Source organism: Amphibalanus amphitrite, unplaced genomic scaffold, assembly GCF_019059575.1.
Source record: "Amphibalanus amphitrite isolate SeventyFive unplaced genomic scaffold, NRLGWU_Aamphi_draft 000306F_arrow, whole genome shotgun sequence".
NCBI classification, from domain to species: Eukaryota; Metazoa; Arthropoda; class Thecostraca; order Balanomorpha; family Balanidae; genus Amphibalanus; species Amphibalanus amphitrite.
This window is the reverse complement of record NW_024881801.1, coordinates 1-21,647: the sequence shown is the minus strand read 5'-3', so window position 1 is coordinate 21,647 and position 21,647 is coordinate 1. Positions and strand designations below refer to the sequence as shown.

The window sequence follows — 21,647 nt, the reverse complement described above, 5'->3', positions numbered from 1 at the left end:
AGTATGGGTCAACCTTTGGTTATCATTTAATTTATTTTCTTTAATATTCATATAATCCTCCGTGATCAATTTATGTTTTTTTCTCCCTGAGTATATCGCTCATTATTGATCTTTTTCATTAATAATGATTATGTGAAAAGTAGCTGCGATGTGTCAATATCGATGGCGAATGCCAAACATGATCCCCTGATTGTTCCAAATTGAATCAAAATGACCTCGATTTGAAGCCTGAACCCACGATAAAAAGGACTGGGGGCCGTAATCATCAGGAGCCATGGGGAGCCTGAACATTGAACAATCACACAAAGCCTTGAATTCGAGCATTATCAAAAGCGGATACTGAGTCAAGCGCCGCCTCCGAAAGACGAAGTTAATCCTGAATTCGAGCATTGCTAAAAGCGGATACTGAGTGAAGCGCCGCCTCCGAAAGACGAGCTACTTAGAAGGGGTGTGGTTCTTTGGTCTCACTGAGGGACAGGGCGGGGCCGCTCCCATCACGAGCGGCGTGCCTTCATGCACAGCGGGGGACGAGCCGGACCCCGCCCCGGCCAGATCGAAGGTCTCCGATTAATGGGCCGACCGTCTTATTTGCGCGGCGTCTCACCAGTAGCCGGTAGCAGTGTAATCAGCGTGCCGTGTAATTATACAATTACGCTGTCGTGAGTTGTGGCGATCTTGCTGGAACGGTTAGCGATAATGGTAGATGAGCTTCGGCAGCTCGTTTATCTGAGATGGTGTGCGTTTATCTTTGGCATTGGAGTACGGTGAGCTGAATTTCAATGGTTTGTTAATTGAATTAACCCAATATTCTGTCGTTTATCAACTCATGACCGTAACGTGACTCCCCAGGTACACGCATTAGCGAGCATGACACGATGCAAAACAACTTATACCAGCCTTGAACATGAAGGCCAGAGCTGGGAGAACCATGATGCAAATTTGTTGCAGCGAATCAATCATCTGCATGGTTAATTTTGTTGCAAATGTGGGGACGGCAGATTTTAACCGTTTCCGGGGTACGATGATCCAGTATGATGCATTGAGGCATTCCTGTGGTTTGTTTGTCTTTGGTGCTTTGGGGAAGAAAGGAAGAAGCATTTTAATTGTTAAATAGCCTGGCTTGGCATAACTTCGTGCTTCTGGAGACCCCAGGCATCATGTATTGCCATTCGATGTCTGCTGTACCACGTTGCGGATCCTAAAAAAATCGCCCCGCTTTTTCCGGTCTGGGCTGGTGTTGTCGAGCTTTGTCCGACCGGACGGTATTGCTAGCTGCCGCAGCTCCGGCTGGCTTACGGAGACTTGTTTCCGTTTTACACCATCACCCACAGACCGAGAGATGACGGGGTGAATTGATTGCGTGGGTGGAGCGGTCTGCCGGTAACGAGCCAGATCTGGCGAAAGTGACCGCCCGGTCACGGACCAGATTACTGAGCGGCCGGTTCGGGAAGCCAGCTGAAGTGTTGCTGTCAACTCAGAGAGTTCCGGAGATGTCATTTGCGGTCAGGACGCTTTGAAGGCAGCAACAACACTGTGGGACGTGGGTGTGCATTACACTGTGCAGCATGTTGGCCAGTGACCCCACCTCAGCTACACCTGGGCGCGGCACGGCCCACGCCTTCTCACCCCTGCTGGCATGAAGTCACTAACCCCGGCGCTGGTCGGTGCAGAGATCGGCGGGGCGTCTTTAGCCTGCCCTTTGGCGGAGGGTCACTGCTCGCCCTCTTCACGAGCGGGGATGCATGGGTCAGCGGCCGGCCGGTTAGCAACGTCTACCAAGGGTGCTCAGGTCGTCTACCAGGTCGCTGCACGATGAGAGATGAACACAGCTCGTAACTTTGGACTAGGTCGGGCCGATTGAGCCGCTGGGATGCATGCAAAAGTGATCAGTGTAGGGAGGGTATTCAGACTCAGGAGTCAGGACGGGCTTAATGAGCGTCCTTGTTTCTGCTGAAAAGATACGTTTGACGGATCGGATATTGCTGCAATCGCTGCGAGGACAGCACTACCTTGAGGTAACTACCCCCAATATCCATCTCGCTATCTGGCGTAGCTGTCCTCCAAGTTCTCTTGCTGCGAGAGCTGCTGAAGCTTTGTTGAAGCCTCGCTGAAGCTCGCTGTCCGTGGGTGACTGTGAGGCAACTGGTGATTTACTGCCGTGTCGGACCCGCCTTCCATTTGAGGACAGAACCGGCCGGCGACGACGAGTTATGGGCGAGATTTGGCGGCGATGAGCGATCGTGACGGCCGTGATCGCCGCCATTTGTGAGGCGATGCCGTGTCCGTTTCTGATTTGCGGCGATCGATGCAACCATACCCTGGGGCGCAGTCGCCAGGGCTGGGCTAAGAGGATTAGGCGGAGGTCGGGTTAGGACAGGCCGGGCGCTGCATATTTTGGTGATCAGTTAACATGCACAAAAGAAGAAACATTAGCTGGTTTCGCCACAGTGCGAGTGCCCATTGTGTCAGGATGGATTGGGGTCTCAGCTGGGGCTGGATGACGCTGGCGAAGGAAGTCGAGAGCCGTTTGGAGTACGTGCCTGAACGGGTGGCAGCTGTCTTACATAAAGACGAGGTCGATGTAAGACCGAATCGAAACAGGATCAGTGTGACAGCTCCCAGTAATCGACGAATTATTGAGATACTTTGTGACTTATCGGTCCGCGGTATTCAATATTTATTCTGATGGATTGACGGGTAGGCTAAGGATGATGTGAATCTTATTGAGATGCATGACTGGAAGGAAAAATTAATGGAGACTGGAATTCAGTATGAAACACAGGATAACCTTGAGACGTCGCGAACAGTCGCGAACAGAACAGAGAAGTAATCCTTCCCAAGGAACGGTTAGCACCCAAGTTAGTGTAGACTGGCCATGGTGATGGTTGAGCTCATTTCACCTGCTTTAGCGTCTGAACACGGCTCTCGGCATCGCATCCGCTATACTTTCTCGTTTTACGTAGCTTGCGCCGCTCCTCGATCGTTGCTGTGTGAAAGTCCTCTGGTTGGCGTTTAGAGCGACTCGGGTCATCAAAACGAGCCGCGGCAAGAACATGTGAAACTGCACGATGCAGAATTGACAAAAAGGTGAAAGTTCGGTTGTGGCTCATCCAGGGATCAGTCTTGACAGTCATGGCTTAGAAAACAATTACCCTTCAGGCCTGCATGGCCTGGAGGGCCATGGCATACAAATTGCCGCAAGAAATCTCTGGTAGATCTTGTAGGAGCAGTGCTCCTCATAGCATGGGGCTATTATCACACTTTCAATAGCCACGCCCGCTCAGAAGGTCTCTTGTCGGGAGATGCGAAAATGAGTTAAACTAGATAATGGCATGGCAAACGTCTTCTCGCTTTGACTGCATTGTTGTTTCTAGCACATGTGCGATAAATACAATTCCAACATTTGGGTTACACTTATTGTTCTGTTTCGGCCAAGCATCCCAATCCCTTTACCTCTCAGTCCACGATAGATTATGACAAAAGACGATTAAGCAGCCTGTCTGCGGCAGGTGCCGTCAGTAGGTAATGAGTGTGGTACCGGTGATTGATCGTTCGTAAGCCGCGCGCAGCTATCCTTCACGGGTTGCGTAAAACAGCAAAAAGCTTAGACACCATGGCGAGGAGGTCCATAAAAGTTTTTTTTTTCATGCCGAGTTTTTATTACCACACACACAAGAAATACGCAACACACAGGTCCATAAAAGTTATGGTGACCATTGAAGGTCGACAATCTGTTTCGGAGGCTACGTTATATTTTTCACAAGTGCTAAAATGTTGTTTGCCTCAACACTGAACGAAGCACGCTCGTTAGTTATAACAAATACGATTCGTGAATCTCGGAGACGACCTTGCTCCGCGTTTACGTTGGTGTGTACTTATGCCAATTATCTTTTCCTGTGTTGATTTTCGCGGGACAATAGCAGGCGATAGTGTTTGAGTTGCGTCAATAAACGTTCCGTGGTCCTTTATCGTAGCTGTCAACCCGAAGCCAGGTGGTGCGTCGTCTGGTATGTAATGTGGCCTTCGCTCGAGCAAACTGCAACTCGCGCAAACTACCGTGTTTTCTCTCGACACCTGGCCTCGCAGTACTGTTGCAGAGTCACCCTCTCGTGAAGAAGTCAGTTTGTAGCTCTGTAGCTCTCCTGACGACTCAATCACGGAACAGGACTCGGAATCTAACCACCTCAGCGGCTGGGCGATGATAATCACCCAAGTGTCCCCTACAGGGTGACACGGTAGTCTGTGCAATGTGGTTAATCGCTCACAGACGTGAGGCCATTAACAGTGGTGACATCCGTGAGTGTCGCCTTAGTGCGTGCTCACTCGCTTCTCAGGTGGAACGAAGTGATAATTGCTTCATTAGTTAGACGGCAAGTGCCCCTGGCGCTTGTGTTAGGTTATTGTGTGAGGGTGCCGGTAGTCATGGTCAGAAGGTCAAATCAGATTGGATACTGAGGTGCTTTGCTGCTGTCCGTGTGTAGTGCGTGCCGCCCTCCGATGGGAGCTTTGTGTCTTGGATCCGTTTAATTGTGGTACGTCGTGAAATGGAGTCAGGAATTGTCGGCTCTGTCGTCAGCGTCCTTCGTTGTGACTTGTGAGCGTCACGACGGTGATCACCGATTGCGAGGACAACCGCAAAACGTTTACCAGTGAGGAAATAAAGTGATAAGTGGGCCTGTAACGGACTCTCGAGGTGGAGCGATTCGCTGTGGTTGATGTAGTAATCAGTTCCCACGACTTTGGTGATGGTGACTTTCGTCCTTTTTCAATTTGTGTCAGATTATATCCTGTTTTATATAGCTTTTTCGAACGTTGGTGATATCGCCATCTCGAGCCCGAATGGAAGCTACCACCGTTTTTGGTTGCTGAGGCATTATTATTTATTACGGCATACTCGTGGAGGGTGGCCAGAAAGGAATGACCTTGCACCTGGCGAAAAGTGCGCATTCCTGCCATTCATGCATCCCGATATTCCCTCCTCTTTTCACTTTTCGTGATACGAACACATTGACCTTCGCATCTTGCAATTCGTCTCGCATATCCCATACGGCTAAATTTTGTAGTCAGTGTTCTTTTATCACGGAATATTAGCGATAAAGGTGAACTTGTTTCTGTCTTTCTTGCTGCCTTCTTCGCTTGATTCTTTGTTATTGGCACTAACTTGTGCCTCTGCTCTTCAAAGTAGTCGCCTCCCTGTAAGGGCTCTCTGGTATGCACCCCGGGCTGATACAGCCAGACCCGCCGGCTGGAGGCGCCGGTACGGGCCCCTGCCGCCGCCACCCCGCCTCTGGGCTCGCCTCAGTCTACAGATGATACTGGCTCACCTTGGATCTGCCGAGCCGCTTCCGAGAGCCGGGGCAGCCCGCCCGCCCCCGCCTCTGCGACCTGCGCCGCCGGGGCTCCCTAACGCCACCGTCACAGATATGGCTCGAATAGTCCAGTGTTATGACGCCGCCGACGGCCGCTGTTGACCTCACGACCTTGGCAGGCCGGGCGGTGACCCGCGCCGAGCAGACGTGACCGCTGAGCGCCTCCGATCGTCGTGCGATGGTTCCACCCTGCCGCCCCGTGTCTAGTCCGGCCGTCCCACGGCTGTGTTCGACCGGACAGGGCGGCAGAGAACGAGCGTTAACCCCTGCCGACCACCGATACATGGCGCCTGACCTCTGCTCGTCATTGTGCCAGCTGCTCCGCGGACTCCGGGACCGTATTTTACCCCGGTGGTATGCAGCGTGTACGTCTATCTGGCAGGGGAGCTCTGGCTGGGCACCCGCTGGCAGTGTTTGACCCTGCCGTATGGCCAGGAGGACGATCTGCACAGGGAAGTTCGATAACCCTAATGCAATGCATGCATAATTGACCAGCACATTAGGAGTTGGAGCGCCCACGGACAATCAAGGGCGTTACGAAGTTTGTGGGGTATGCATAGTGAATATCGCGCAGCATCCGTGTGATGCATCACTTCTGTGAAGTTCATTACACTTATATCACCATTCATAACAAGAGAAATTGTGGCCCGCCCATCAGGTGATTATTCACGTGTCGCTGCACATTTGTTTACAGAGAGCACCAAACATCACTCTCACACATAACAACGTGACTCCGGTGGGCGGTATCGATCTCCTACTCCCACGGGCGGTCATTGACAGGCCGGAGCCTCCTCCGAGGGAATCTCTGTGTGTTTTCCGGGCTCAGTTCTGGCTCAGTGACCCCTGTCTGGTAACCTTGGGAGGAGGGTGCCTGGACCAGGGGCCGAGACCGTCCTTCGCAGGCCAGGTGCGGGGACGCGCACATTCCGCCAAGGTCTCTGGCGCGCCCGGTCGCCCCCGGCGGCAGACGAGCAGCCCTCGGGACGGCGGCCTCGCTGTTCGGAACGGCGACCTTCCTGTGTGGTGTAAACTACTTCCCCTTTATGTAGACCGGATGGACGGTGAAGGAGTGAAATACTTATTGGAATATATTTTCAATTATGTTTATCATCATTGGTCCACGGTTAAGCTGATTATCGGTTTCCGCTTAAATGAACATAGAATAATGAACATGAGAAATATTTTATGCGTAGGGGAGAGTGGGGAAAGATGCCCAGGGTTTTACTGTGTCATATATTATTCGAAAATGACGATGGGAAAGCAAAAACTTGGAGTTTCAACGGAAGCCGACATCATTTTGCTCCAAAAATATCACACTTTCGTGCCTGAAATATTATTACTTTTTTGCTATTAAGCATTTTCCTGAAGAAGTGAAAGGGGGCATCTTACCCCACAGGGTGGGAAAGACGCCCCCTGACGTTGGGAAAGATGCCCCCTGCACTATAAGTGACATAAATGGGCACGTGAATCGCCTGAACGAATCAGTAGTCCCTTCGAGCCTGCAGTAGACACCAAACGTCATCATAAGGGCCCTCAAAAGTAGTCGTAAGGGGCTTCAGAGGTCATCGTTAGGGCCATCATAGTCCAGCGCGGCCAAACAAGCCTCCGTGGTGGCGTTCGGAGACCACTGTGGGGCTCTTTTTTTTTTTTTTAAGTGCATTTATTGTCAAATAAACAGCATTACTGCCACAGTCCAGTCATCCATCACACTTCCACTCTTCCGCGATCCGCCCACAAAAGATGCAGTAAAGAGCACATGAAACTGCATAAATAGCATATCAACTAGATCATTATCACCATTCTGAACCACAAGCCCTTCCGGCATGCCAGCGGTCGTCACCCACCACCAACCGAATACAGAGGCCGCGGAGACATTTACGTACATATGGCCCGTCGTCGGCAGCGCCCAAAGCGCGGCCCGCCCGCCGGCGGCCTCCACAGCCCGGCTCTCACGGGGCGCGGGCACGGAGCACGGAGTTGACGCACGACGCATTGCAACATCGCATTAAGAGCGGAGTTCAGCTCATCTCGTCGACAGCCCCCTCCCCCACGGTGGGGGCCCCACCCACCCACCGCGAGACGGACGCGCGGCGCGTCAGCTGACAGGTATGACACCACTCGGGTATCGGTGCCGGCGTCCGTCCCGGTTACAAATGTCAGAACGCACATCAGCGCACAGCAGCCGGATCAGCTCCACCAGGGAACGGCCACCAACACGGCCACCGCGGCGACGCAGGAAGCCGAAACGCGGCCGACGGCAGCGCAGGCCGAGCAGCCAGGCAGCGGCAGCCATTCTCCGGAGGCGGCGAGGGCGGGCAGCCCAGGTCCCCCCGACAGCAGCGACCGGGATGGCGACGACGGCGGCGGTGACGGCGGCGGCCATCACATTTCAATCGGTGCCTATGTTTTGTAGAATTTTATAACATTCCCCCATTTGTTTTCGAATTTTTCAAATTGCCTAGAGTTTTTAGCCGCCTTTTTTTCTTTCATGGCTTCTGCCCGGAGCAGGGACGTAAACAAAGGGATACTAGGGGGACGGTTCTTATTTTTGGCGCATTATTGTGTGTTTTGCTACCAATTTGATGAGTATTTCAATGTTTGTTTCCTTGTCACGACAAGGAAATATCCAGCTTTCAGGTGTTCACTGTGGGGCTCTTATAGGTCTTCATGATGCTTGAGGGCCCTCGAGCCCATCGTGGGGACCTCCGATGCCAGTGCGGCCCGTGGGGCCAACGTGGGAGCCCTCAAAGGATGTCGTGATGGGCCCTGGAGCCAATAAGGAGCCCACAGGGGCCGTCGTGAGGGCTCTCAGAGTCAGATGCCGCCCAAAAAGTCGCTATGTGGGCCGAGAGACCGGCATGGGGAGCACCCGACCGTACTGGACTCTCAATAGTCCCAGATCGGCTTTTGTCTACATCACAAGTATGTAATAAATGATTTGACGGGCTGTTTGAAGGACAGCCTACGGATTTAGGGGGGCGTCTTTCCCCATCAGGACAGGGGGCATCTTACCCCAAGGTACCGAAGTAACATTAAATCAGTACAATTTGTTAGCCATAAAACTACACCATGAAACAAACTGTTTGGGACACAGTACACGCATGCTAATGTATCACGACTATAGCAAGGGACGCAAAAATTATTTACCTTCTTTGATATTTGCAATGTTCTGACACCAAAATATTTTTTGAAAGCAGCAAATAAAAAACATGCAGTCATCAGCCAGCCGTTGCCCAACTGAGCTTCGCAATTTTTTGTGCCGTTAACAGGCAGGCTTCCGCTTTACGCTAAGAACATTAATTTCCAGGTCCGATTCTTTGTTTCGTCGCTAGAGGGGGTGGGGCGTCTTTCCCACCCTGGGCATCTTACCCCACTCTCCCCTAATGTTTGAAGTTGCTATCTTTCGCTCATTAGCATTAATAGCTGGATATTCAGTCGACTCTTTCTACCTGTACATTAGGACCGGAGGATGTGTTACATAAGGAGTGACGTCTGACAACACTGATCCCTTTGTACCTGGCTTTACATATTGGCGATAAAGACAATCGTGTTGTGAGCAAATGCTGTAGTGACCGCCGATGTAACCTCTGAGTCGGCACATTCCCCATTTGTTTAGTTGTCTTATCGATCGGTGCGATAAGTTCTTATGCACAATTGGGGCAAGATATCGTTAACGGCCGTAGAACCAGTCCCATGCGTACCCCCAGCGTTCTTTTTTCACTGGTTTGTAGGACCGGTAGCCCGGATAGTAATCGTGAATACAGCTTGTGTAGTCAGTGGAGGAAGGGGTCAGTGACCCCTGACGTGTCACTGACCCGAGCGAAGGTCGGTGACCTGTCGACCGGTTAGGTTTGATAGCGTTGTGCCTCTCTTTAGTCTGCCGCTGTGGATGACATTGGTCCGACAGTAGTCTGACAGTGGGCCGATGGTTCATCTGATCACAAACTAACGGATATTGTGACCGCTGTTCCGCGTCCGTCACAGCGGGGGCAGAGCTGTGTGTCATGGGCGGTCACCCGTGGTGCGCCGGCGCTCTCGCCAATGGAGCGCCGCAAAAGGACGGCGTGGGACGGGGCGATCGCCGTGCCCGGTCCAGAGTCGTGCGGCAGACAATGAACACGGATGGGCGTGAGGCGGATATATAGATCACCCGAGAGATGCGTGGATGCTAATAGCCTCGTGACGCCTTATCTAGTGTGGAGCTTTGCTGATCGTGCTATGAGCTAAGTGATGCAGCAGTCCGAGTGATTTCTGCTATTTATTATAGTCATCCAATAAAGTCTGTGAGTGGGTTTCTAGAAGTAAAATATGCGACTCGGGCATCCCAAGCACCGTTTTAAATCGCTATCACCAGTGCAGAGACCGCCACGCAACGAGTTTGGTTTCATCGGCAATCCTTAATCGATTTCTATCACGTTTCATGACAAATTGGAAAGTCGGTGACCGACCGGCTGTGCCGTATTTTGCATTCAACAGCCCCCCCGTCAGACGGCGGCGCGGCGCCGCTTTCCCACATCACACCGCACCCAGTGCGTTGCTCCTCCCCATGCGGCGCGTGGGAACCGCTATCGTCACCTCCAGCAGTACGGGCGCAGTCATCTACGACCTCCTGACCCGCCTGCTGTTTCAGAGTGTAATCGAGAGCCTGGGCTTCGGCGGCGTGTTCGTGTGCCACAACTGCCAGGAGAAGCGACAACAGACAAACAGAACCTGAAGAACGCCGGCAGCTGAGGCGGCCGGACGCGTCTCGTCTCTAAACGTCAGCTGAGTGGGACGAGACTGAGAGGTTCGGTCTGTCCGTGCACTACAGCGCCGTTCCGCGACATCTCCATCTACTTATAAATACTGAGACAGTGGGGACTACGCCTGCGCAGAGGTGTAAATGTGCAGCTTCTAGCGTTTCAACAACTTCGAGAGACCATCACTGTGCAGACAATCGGCGTTTGCGTGAGGGTAGGATTTCGACCAAGAACAGTGTGTGAAAAATGTGGCAAAGATTGTCACCTCCCTACCGACTGAGGGCGCCTCTCTCTCTCGCTGAGAGGCGAGGCCACGGACCCCGAGACGTAGGTGTCGCTACCGGTGCTCTGGGAGACGGTATGGCCTTAGTTCCAGTTCTACACCATAGATGTCGCGCGAGGCCAGGATCGGTCCGCGACTAGTGAGCGTTCAGTATTTTTAATTTAACTCGGTAGGTGGCTCTTTGGTAGTGTTTAGATGTCAACAGAAGCTAATACATTAGCACTTGGATTATGTTGAGTTCTGGACGAATACCGTTTTATTTCACGTTGAAACACTCACGACAAGGTCCATAACCAAGCACTATCATATTCTTTTCTCGTATCCAAGTCAAAGTCCGTTCCGCCCTGTTGACATCCAGCCGGACTTGCTGTTCTTACGACCGACACCTACCTGTTCATCTGTATTCAGCGTCGGCCGGCGGCGGCCTGTGTGCCCGTGTACAACATTCCCCAGTGTCTCGTGTCAAAGGGTGTTGTCGCGCCGCTCCTTTTGTCGGTACCGGACGGCGTTCGACGGTCACCGTTCACTTCCGACGGTCACACAAAGGGCGCCATCGAGCGGCAAAGTGATGTGCCAGTCTCCAGAAACTGTCGTCGGCCCGGCTATGTTCGACGCGGCGAAATGTATGAGGGGCCGGCCGATGTTTTATTCGGACGCTTTGTGGAGCGGCTCGGAGCTGTCTGGCAGGCGAATTAATACAGACCGGCGCGGGGAGAAAAGTGGCCGACTTTTGTGGTCTGAGGATGTTTTCGTTGATTTCAAAATTCAGCATCTATCACTGCCAGACTATTTGAAATGCTTTCAGAGGGACGCGCTCGAGCTGAGAGAATGGTGCATTTTGGTATCTGCGGTGGTCGGTCAAACTTCAGCTTGTTGTTTCTTGCTTATGAGTGTTGATGTTCACACATCTTGATGGATTTGAAACTCGGTATTGGAGGTCTGAATACCATTGAATGAGCTGTGTATAACAATGCTGGTTCATCGCAACGAAGTTTGCATCCTTTGGTCATTTTGTTTCATCTCCCACCCATTTTCTCAGTGGTAACGGTCCCCGTTCTATGTGGTGTGGGCTACCTTGTCGAAGTGTAACTCTCGTGTGTCACTTGATTCGACTGTTTTTCACTTGTGTGAGAATTGTAACGCACCATTTTTGTTCGCAGCTGTCGGGTGTGGAAGCCTATGTGTTCGACCATCTTTGTAATAAACGGTATTCTCAGCCAAGATTTTGCGCTTTTTGTCAACTCGATTGAGTGGCTTTGTAAGGACACTCAAGTGATCTATTAATGATCTTTTACTCATTTTGAGGAAGAGACCCGCTCGGATATCAAATATATTTTCACAATATACATACAAACTTAGCTACGTTCTTCCCACTGCGACTACCCCAATTTCATATTTCCTAGACAAACCACCCGCTTGTGTTATCTATTCGCAGCAATCACCACCAACACCAGCACCACGCCCGTCACCAGTCCCCTCTCTCCCGTCCGGGTGGCTCCTCCCGCCGCCTCCGGGTCCACTCTCTCCACGACCTCGGCCACTCTGGCGTGGTATCGAGTGAGCGCGTCCAGCATCCTACCTTCCCCGTTCACCGGCTCCACACGCAGTTGCGCCGCCGCGTCGGCGACAAACGAGACGCGGATACGAATCTGGCGCAGCACCGGCTCTAGGTGCGTTGTGACCTGATGTACGCGCACGTGCAGCGTAGCGGCGCGGTGGGGCACGTGGATCCCCTTCTCTGGGGTAGACACGAATGTGTCCACACATTCATTGCGCCCGTCGCTTGCAGTGCCTGGAAGAACAAGCACGGAAAGTCCAAGACCGCAGGCATCACGCGCTAGCCTTGGGACACTGAGATTGGCGAGTGCTACTGCTAGGAACGTCGCTGCGTGCACCTCCACACGGGCGAGCGTTCCAGTGGCACCGCGCACCAGCACAGTGCACGACTCTGGCCGCCGCTCGTGTCTGACCCCATACCCGCGCTGGAGAGGGAGAACTCCTCTGGTTCTGTCACGGTGCGCACACAGGCCGGTCGCGGCCACAGCGGCTGCGTGCTGATCTGACAGAATGCTCCCAGGTGACTGCGTGGGCACACACAGCGGCAGTCGGCGCCCATGTAGCCCAGGTTCCGGCAGGGCGTGATCCTCCCTCCGCAGTGTGCCGCCGCCCACAGTTGCTCGCAGCCATACTCTGTGTTGATGACATACCGATCCAGATGGGATAGTCCCGGGAGGCCGGCGATGAAGCGCACGTCATCATTGTGATCCACCAGGTGCTGACGCAGTGGGTCTCGTGTCACGAACACGGGCTGGCCGTCGCGGCTGCCGGCGAACGTGCTGTAGTGCATGATGGAGAGGTAGTCGTAGGGCACGCGCGAGGCGGCCAGGTCGCACACCTGGGACTGGGCCCACAGGTTCGGTGACAGACGCATGTGGTGAAAGTTCACCTTGAGGTGTCGGCGCGCTGCTGGCCTCGACATCTCGTGAGCCAGGCCGACGGTGTGCCCGATCTCGTGGATCACCGTCGTTTGTTTACAGATCTCCGGGTCCAGGTTCAACACCTTTGGGGTTGGAATGGATGGTGTCAGGACAGGAAATCAGGCATTTTCGGAAGATCGTCAATATTCATGACTGTCGAAGTGCTATTTTGTCATGCATAATAGCATTGGCCTGGCAGGAAAGGATGGATGTTTACTGAATGGAAAACAGATGACCAACGGCCAGTCTTTGCTAGTCGGGTTATAACCATCTGAAAATAATCCGAAATAATAATGTAATGCAAGTCAGACATCATAGCACCACAGCCGTTCCTAGTGCAATCATTCCACGATTCTATCTCACTCACGGACCAAAGGTAGTACGCTATTTCTTCATTAATTCATTTATTTATACATTCATTCATTCATTGATTCATTCATTCTTTTACTCGTATATTTCCTCATGTCCTTGGAACAATCCTTTGAAAATGAAATTAACCATGCATCGTCCACGGAACGAGGGCAGACATGAGCACTGGTTATGCAACGAGGATAAATACCAACTAAGCACCACACACATCACATAGCCTTTCGCCTGACAAAATCAACGCATCACTTGTCGTCTAACTAACCTCCGTCCTCCACAACATGTCTCCCTAAGCGTTCGGCTCTGACCTGCGGCTGCAGCCAGGCGGCTCCGAGCGGGAGGGTAGCTGTCGTCCCACATCCGAGTAACAGCCATCCGGCTCGCCCTGCACGCATACCACCGGCTGCTGGCTGAGGCGGCTACAGTTGGGCCGCGTGCCCGCCGGGAACGCCACCTCTCTGTGGTATAGGAGGGAAGTGGTGGGAGGGTCAGACAGGGCTGGTTGATGCTGAGCGGTATGAGTGTTTGAGTGAAGTCGAGCACAAACTGACTGAGAAGTCGAGGACGAACTATAAGGAAAAGATTCAAAGATCATACAGCCAACGTATGGAAGCGTATCGCCTGTATCATTCTCCTATGCGGAGCTGTAGCGTTGCGCGAGTGTATAGAATGGCATTAGAGGACAATCTGACTGATTTTGCTTGCCAGACTTATCATCTTATCTCTACCATCACGCTAATAGCTTAAATAATCTCTCCCGGTCCCTCCCTCCTATGACACCCCTTAGTTCCCTCACCGGAATGTGATGCACGTGTTGGCCTCCCAATGCTGCCGGCCGTGCTCCCAGGCCTCGCGGACGTCCGCCCCGGCCCCCTCTGATAGGTAGAAGGGCACCTCTGGCCAGCCGCTGCTGCCCGGCGGCCACAGGGCATCCGGCAGCGCCGGCTCGTCGGGCTGGTGCGGCCGGCGCAGCAGTTTGTGCTGACGCCGGCCACCGGACCACGGCGGCCAGCCGGACGGTACGAGCATGTCGTCGTTGAGCTGACTGGGGCCGAGTCCGGCACCCTGACCCCCGGCGGCGGCCCCAGCGCCGGTCACCGGCCAGAGCCACAGCAGGGACAGAGTCTACCTGTAACAGGGCACGGGACATACCAGGCACGGAATCTACAGGGCACGGGGCATACTAGGCACGGAGTCTACAGGGCACAGGACATACCAGGCACGGAATCTACAGGGCACGGAACATACCAGGCACGGAATACACACTGTGAACGGAACGGGGCACTGGACTGAGTGGACATACCAAGGGCAGTATTTTTACGTTATACCATTGCATGCCAGCCACAGAATCATGTAGATGGGAAAGGTCAGAAAGGTGGCTATGCGGGATGCGAGACTCCTAAATGCGGCGCGGGTTGAGAGCGTCACACTTACCGTCATCAGCATCATCCTGTTAGATTGAAGTTTGAAGACGTGACGATTAATGACTGTTGATAGCATATTGCGGTCGATATGCCAATATCAGACAGAATATATTCATTCGACCTTCGAGCTTAAACATTTTAAAATTTAGTCCAGGTAACTCGTATGACGCACTAAGACGATTTTCATTTTGTGTCTAGGTATTGGCGCGTCAATGCTTTTCACGTTCAAAATTACTTTGCCTTTTACGTTAAACAAAGAATGCGACTTAGTTCTCTACTTGATTGCGGTAAAAATGCTTAGCAGCTTGACAATGGCCAATGACTATAAATATCCATTTCGAACTTCATGTTTTGTATGCTTAAATTTGTTTTGGCTTTGCTAAAAAAGTATGAAGGAATGAATGACCTTGGCCTTAAGCACGAGACAATGTTTCACGTAATCCTCATTGGTTGAAAATAAATGGTAATTCTTTTGCATCGCTTTTGACTTATCACTTCTGAATTCACATTGGGAATGACTGCTCGTAAGCGTAATAACAAATATGAATACGCATGTTAATATTTCAATAATGTTATATAAACTGAAGAAGGGTTGGATCACTAATATATCTACTTTTTGCTCATCGTTAGAGCCCTAAGGACTGAAGATTTGATGTCAAAATAACTTGATACCTCTTGCAATGACATTACCAGCTGCCACATTCAGCATTTTCGTACTATACTATAAAAGTAGGCATGTGCCAGATAAGCCTCCACTAGCCTGTGCCAGTACTGTAGAAGTGTTACCGTGACACGTCGCAGTCCTTGAGTGGAGATAAGGGTTTGCGAGTATCTACTCTGGTACTAAAAGTTTGTATGCGATGGCGGCCTCGAACACCATATTCCCGGCCTCGATACTCAGTGTGAATACTGAATAGTAATGTGAATAAGATCTATGGGAGCTCGGGCCGTTTGGTAATGCGGGTTGCTTTGCGAAATCGTTCGTTGGTGTTTGTTATTTGCTAGCCATCGACCGGCAGTGAAAGTGGCGAGCGTCCCGGTTCAAACCATGTTTCAGAATTTGCTTATGCTTTGGGCCCCTCGATACCTAAATGTGCATTACCTTGAGCATATAAAAAGATGTCAACCGATGCGGCCGGAAGAAATGAGCACAATATCAATAATCGCGATGATTTATGGATAAAAATTATCAGTGAAAACCAATAGTGTCAGCACCTTATTACCTTAACTAAATTTCTAAGGTCACTCATTAAAAACTAGTTATCGACGCTTCTCGTATCGAGCCATTCTTACGCTCGGTTCGGGGATGGCTGAAACTCAATCAGAGCCAAAAGGCAAAATGCTAGAAATATTGAGATAATCCTCGTTGTGCTCGTCTCATGTCAGTCCTATGAAAAGTTGTGCAAAAAAATATTTTGCCTATGGCGTACCTATGTTCTGTACCTACCTACCTATGACTCTTTGACTTTGACTCGTACCTTTAGCTCTATGACTTTAATGATCAAGAAATAGGACGGCTATGCTCCTTTGACGTTAAATGTCACGCAACTCTTTGAATGGTGTTGGCTTCAATTAAGCTAGGGTCATTCCGTTTTCCTTTGTTCATTGCGTTTTGATAAAGATGGGACACTGTAAGGATACCTTTTTCTGACTTTCCCAAAGCCACTGCAAAATGTTCACCGGCAGTGTTGGCATTTTATAGCTAATAGACATTCGTATCAAGTTTTAAAGCTAATAAACATTCGTATCAAGTTTTAAGTGTGCTGTCCTTTGGTGATGATGAATGGATCATGGTTGTCTCTTCTAATGATCAATCCCCAAACGACTTTAAGCGAGAAGACATTTAGAAGGAGAGTGGATCTAAATTACCCCATTAAAACTTTACTCTATTTAATTAGTCATTAAGCGATAAGTGTAGCACGCGTAATCCACTACTAATAGCATTCTACAAGTTTGATTGAAAAGTTAACGCTGATACTTAATGTCAATACCGTCTTATTCCATTCTTCAATAAAATGACCAATAGATTGAGAAGAGTTTAATGTAGAGAAGTTACCAGTGTCGAATAAGTATTTGTTCTCCGAACAGCAATTAATTTTTTTAGTCTGGATACCTCATTTTTCAAGTTAAGGACGAATTCAATTGTGAATCATTGTACTTTACAGATGCACTATTTCATGCAATACCTTCTGCAAGGTGCTGATCGGAGGAAAGTTAATCGTGTCGGTTCTACAAATATCTCACAAATACTCGCTTACGTATCAGTCGCCATTGTATCAACCAAAGGCCCGGTCTCTTAGTTTAACTTATTTATTCGAAGCTAAGTGTTGGTAAGACAGTGGGACTTCAATAATATCGATAAAAAATTACAGGCAAGAAGAGCATATGTCACATACCACGAGCCACTCGCAAATCAAACGTTTCCCATGTTCACACAGCTCCAAATATCCCTCATTATCATGCTTCACACCAATCCATCGCCGAATCCCGGATAACGCCCTCGGATTCACACAAACCGCAGACTTCACTTCACCTCATCACCCGTCACACTTCACACCAACGCAGCCGGCAAACAATCTCTCAATGGGGCAGAGCAGGGCTGGGGGCACCGGCGCCGCGTCACAACAGTCCTGGGGCCGGGTAACGGGGCGAATGCGGTCACCTGGAATCAACTGAAGCCGCTACTAGAGATATCAAACACCATGTACAAAAGTTAATCCTACTTTGTGGGTCGGCCGGTGGAGGGTGAATTTAGTCAGGGTTCTCGGCACCAGTTCTCGTCAGCTATATCGCCACCATCAACAGCAACAGCTACACCTATGAGGCTTAAAGTTAGCAAGGGAATGAGCAACCATGTTGGCAGTCTGGCGAACGCGCGGTCCGCGCAGCAGCGGCCGGCGCACTGGGGCGCAGAGCGCCGACCGGGCGCCGCCTTTGCCGCCGGTCCCGACCACCCAAAGGCGCGCGGTCCGCGCACGCACGCGTACGCTCACGTACGCACGCGCGTGCACGCGCTTGGCACACTTGTTTTCATAGTCCTTCGAGAAAGCACCTATGCAAAATAGTCCAAACGCAAGATCGTCAAACAACAGATGTGGGGCCGGGCGCTCTGAGCAGGTAATCGGAGCGCAGAGACGAACCCGACGCACCGTGCGCGCCGCAAACCCGTGAGCGCACTCTGCGCTGCCGTAACAAATGCACAGAAACAAGTCAATGCCCCTCGGGCTCATCAAGCACAAAGGCAACCAACTGCCATCACCAAACGCGCCGTGGTATTGGAAGTATTGCTCCTTTCTTACTGGTGATATTCGGTAGATGCGATTCGTCGATTCTGCCAAGGTGTACTGTGATAGTCGTGACCGAGCTGCCTCACAATGAGGCTGCTTTCCACATTTTCCAACTGATGTAGTCAAGACATCAATTAAATGCCTTTGCAAGGCTCTCAGATTAGAGCCTTTGGCACAGACCAACAATAGGCAGCACCGGGCCGTTCTGCCTACAAACGACGCTCATGATTTCCATTTCCAATCGCCCATCTTTCCGAACGCTCGGTTGAGCGGCGGTCAGTGCCTGCGGCGAGTCACCCTCGGTAGGATGAGTCCGGCCCAGGTCACAGACACAAGCCGGGTTCTACCCTGTGTAACAGGAGAGACCGGCTGTCTCCGCGGCCGCGACACCGCCGCCTCCGCCGCCACTCAGCGCTCCACGACCCGCTCACAACAACCAGTCAACATCCAGCCCCCGCTGCCGCCGGGAGCGGCTCCACCGACCCGCCAACAGCCCAACAAACCACCCCACTGTCCGCCGCCAGACGCACCGTCCCGTGCCGAGTCCCTGAGCGCCGCGCCGGCCGAGGCCGGTCGCGCGCGTCACACTGTGTCACCCGCGTCACGCGTCACGCCGCTGTATCCAGAGCATCGTCATCGCCTGCACGAGCGCCTCGGCGGTGACAGCGCGCGCCATCAGGCAGCGGGCCGTCGCCGGCAGCGGCGTCGGCGCCGTCGCGTCGGCCGGCGCGCCTGCCGGCGGCGCGCGCGGACCCGCCGGCGCGACCTCAGAGCTCGGCGGCCCATATCACAACGGGTGGTCGGGCGTCTGCACGTGCGTCGTGTTATTGGCCAGGAAGGCCGGGTAGTGGCCGTCATACTTGACGTCGTCGTAGCACACGAACATCATCCGCGAGTTGACCGTTTTCCGGCACTGCGGACAGATGCGCTTCTTCTTGCGCCGGTCGCTCTTGGAGAGCAGCTCGCGAGCGCATCTGTGAAAGAGAAAAGCGACTCGATTATTCACTCTGGAGAAAGCGAATTTGCATGAGAAACTCGGCGACTATGGTAGCAAACAATACGTCCGTGAAACATTTACATATTTTCTCGATTTATTCAGGTCCGAAGTTTATCCAGCGCTGATATTTGAGAAGTGTCAAAAGAGAGGAACAGGTAAAGATGACGACAGTTGACGATGACATGATGATAAAAAGGAAAATAGATGATCGAATATCGTTATCCTCTGGTATCATAAAATACTGAAAGGCATCAATGTAAGTTTGACTTTGAAGTCCAACATATTCGAAGTTGACATCGAAATGAAGCATCGCTAGACCCTTGCGAGAAGAGTGTCTACCTGACCCTACTGGCATGTGAACGATACGTGAATGGATCGACCAGCGAATCCACCTCGTCCCCACTCACTGTTGGTGGAAGATATGTGAACAGGGCAGCGCCTCCAGACTGTTTCCCGGCTCCTGCCCAAGCGGCTGGTTACACACGGCACAGTACAGCTCCATCTCCTCTGTAAGTACTGAGGCCAGGCGCTCCTGCAGTCGAGCGTTCTCGTCGTCTCCGAGCGCCGCGTAGATGCCCGACAGGTGCTGGTGGGTGTTCCTTAGCAGCAGCTGGGGCAGGAGATTAGGGGTGGTTAGAAACGGTGGGCGGGTGCCCGTCAGGTGCTGGTGGGTGTTCCTCAGCAAAAGCTGGGGGCAGGTGGGAAGTGGCGGTTAGAAACGGCAGGAGTTCAGTCAGGGCAGTAAGAATGACAGTTGGGGCGGCGGGTGACAGTAAGGGACATTGGGAGGACCAGTCAGGGACAGTGGCATGATAGTCAGGGATGACCGCGGGTGATGGTCGGCTTATAGGAGTGACAGCGGTGACAGCCAGGGTTGGGGGGGGGTGACAGGGACTGTATGCTGGTGAAGGGGAAGGGCAATGAATAGTGAAAGTGACAGCCAAGACATTTAGGGAAGACATGGCCACAAAAGGATATAGGGGCAGCTAAACTATTTAACAAATAACATGGTTAATATTTCGCTGAAAATTGCAGTCTTACTTTACAGTATTTCAACCACAAAAAACTTTCAATTTTATAAATAAGTGAAAAGAAGTCCAAAATAGTCATTGTATGCATGAATAGCGGGACAGCAAATAGCCAGGGTCTAATTTGGTTGTATGCTTGTCGAAATTTCCCACATCAACATCAATCGTGAACAGGGGCTCAGCTGTAGCCCATTCCTGGCTTGTATTGAACATGTGATTTATATCATCGTGATTGGTGGGCTGATTTACGAGCGAACAACAAATCAAATCATCATGACATTACTGGATCTGAAATTCGGCAAATGTCTGCCTTTCAGGGGTTTGTGAGAGTGTGGTTCTATTAATTATTATCGACACCGCATAGGTATGTCCAGGCGCTAACAGGCTGTTAAATTAGTACTTTAGAGATGTGATTATGATAATGATAATGAAATTCAACGTCTCGTCTCTAACAGCTGCCCCTCCTAAGCTATGTTGTTCTGGCCAATAGTTATAGATCGGACGGACGACCATATACGCCACAGCGGGCGCTTAGGACAGTTCAGCGTACTGAACACGTCGTTGGTGCATTATGCATGAGAAGGTATTGCACTCAACACGTAAATCCTCCTTCCGTGCTGTTACAACTTTGCACCGTTTATTTTAACATTGTTACACATTTTGGGAGATATTGCTTGGAAGTATTTAACATATGCTTTGGGACGTCTGGAAGTTTGGCATTACATTGAAAGTCAGATAAAAGTTCAGACGCTTTTCTGAACCGTTTATAAATGTGAAATGCTTAACCTTTTATTCACAAAGTTGCGAATTTCTTTTCTTCAGTTCTGCTAGTGTCGTACGTTAATTCAAATGAAATATACCAACAGGCTATACTTCTTTCCTAAGCTTAGTTCATTCCACATTACAAAAAGAACAAAACCGTTCTGTGAAGTTCACCTCTCCTGATCGAGCCATAATTTTGTGATAGCATAGGTCATTGCCTGGAATGAAACGTTCATCTCGATGGGTTTTGGCAATTGATCGCTGAGAGCGGCGAGCAGTTCTGACGAGAAGTGCTCGCCAAAGGGGCGCAGGAAAGCCCGGGGGCATCGTTTTGCCGAAACCGACCTCCTACTCCGCTGACATGGAGCTGATCCGATCCCGAGAGTCGGTTTTCGGGGTCGCCGTAACGTGCCTCTCCTCACATCAAGGCTCTGTGACGTCCCACGGCACGTCCCAGTGACGTCCCCACGTCCCCACGGTACGTCCCTTGTTACGTCCCCACGTCCCCACGGTACGTCCCAGTGACGTCCTACGTCCCAACGGCACGTCCCAGTGACGTCCCCACGCCCCCACGGCACGTCCCAGTGACGTCCCCACGCCCCCACGGCACGTCTTTGTTATGTCATGTAGCTGGGCGCCGTTGATGGGATCGTATTAGGTGAACTTCACTAGCGGCTAGCCCGGGCGCGAACTTCTCTCTGAGAAATTTTGCACGCCTAACTCATCTTCAGAGCCAGTCGCACCGCCCGGCTGACACAGTGAAGTTGAGAAGTAATTTGTGTGCCTCTGAGCCGCAGACAACATCCGGGGAAGTTGTGTTCGGCAGAAGTTGTACCGGCTTTCGCTAGTAAATTGACATTAGCAGTTTGTATGTGCAGAGTATGACGTTTTTCATTACATTTCATAAGATGTGCC

At 51.4% G+C, this 21,647-nt stretch overlaps 3 protein-coding genes across 3 annotated transcripts in view; 1 reads left to right on the top strand and 2 right to left on the bottom strand.

Moving 5' to 3' along the window:
• Positions 1-11,614, top strand: part of LOC122388018 (mucin-5AC-like) — a 94,556-nt gene extending 82,942 nt beyond the window's left edge. The window contains exon 14 of the mRNA XM_043378755.1: positions 10,000-11,614. Within this exon, the coding sequence (XP_043234690.1) occupies positions 10,000-10,100 (101 nt within the window). The 3' untranslated portion in view covers positions 10,101-11,614. The remainder of the gene's footprint in view (positions 1-9,999) is intronic.
• Positions 11,615-11,708: 94 nt separating this feature from the next.
• LOC122388058 (bone morphogenetic protein 1-like) lies at positions 11,709-15,315 on the bottom strand. Its single transcript, XM_043378837.1, has 4 exons — positions 14,669-15,315; positions 14,031-14,363; positions 13,543-13,692; positions 11,709-12,951 (listed from the first exon to the last, which is right to left on the bottom strand). Exons 2-4 carry the CDS (start codon positions 14,261-14,263, stop codon positions 12,945-12,947), a joined length of 390 nt encoding a protein of 129 aa, XP_043234772.1. The 5' UTR covers positions 14,264-14,363; positions 14,669-15,315; the 3' UTR covers positions 11,709-12,944.
• Positions 15,316-16,952: 1,637 nt separating this feature from the next.
• On the bottom strand, positions 16,953-19,552 carry LOC122388057 (43 kDa receptor-associated protein of the synapse homolog; the record flags this gene model as incomplete). Its single annotated transcript, XM_043378836.1, has 2 exons — positions 16,953-18,919; positions 19,350-19,552. Coding segments are annotated over 2 exons (390 nt in total), but the record flags the coding sequence as incomplete, so codon positions are not given.
• Between the last annotated feature and the right edge of the window lie 2,095 nt (positions 19,553-21,647).

Bases quoted from the DNA above. Each gene is read 5' to 3' on its own strand.
- LOC122388058 (XM_043378837.1), bottom strand. From the start codon at position 14,263: ATGCTCGTACCGTCCGGCTGGCCGCCGTGGTCCGGTGGCCGGCGTCAG. The intron at 13,693-14,030 runs GTGAGGGAACTA...CCTATACCACAG, and splicing joins AACACGTGCATCACATTCCG to AGAGGTGGCGTTCCCGGCGG.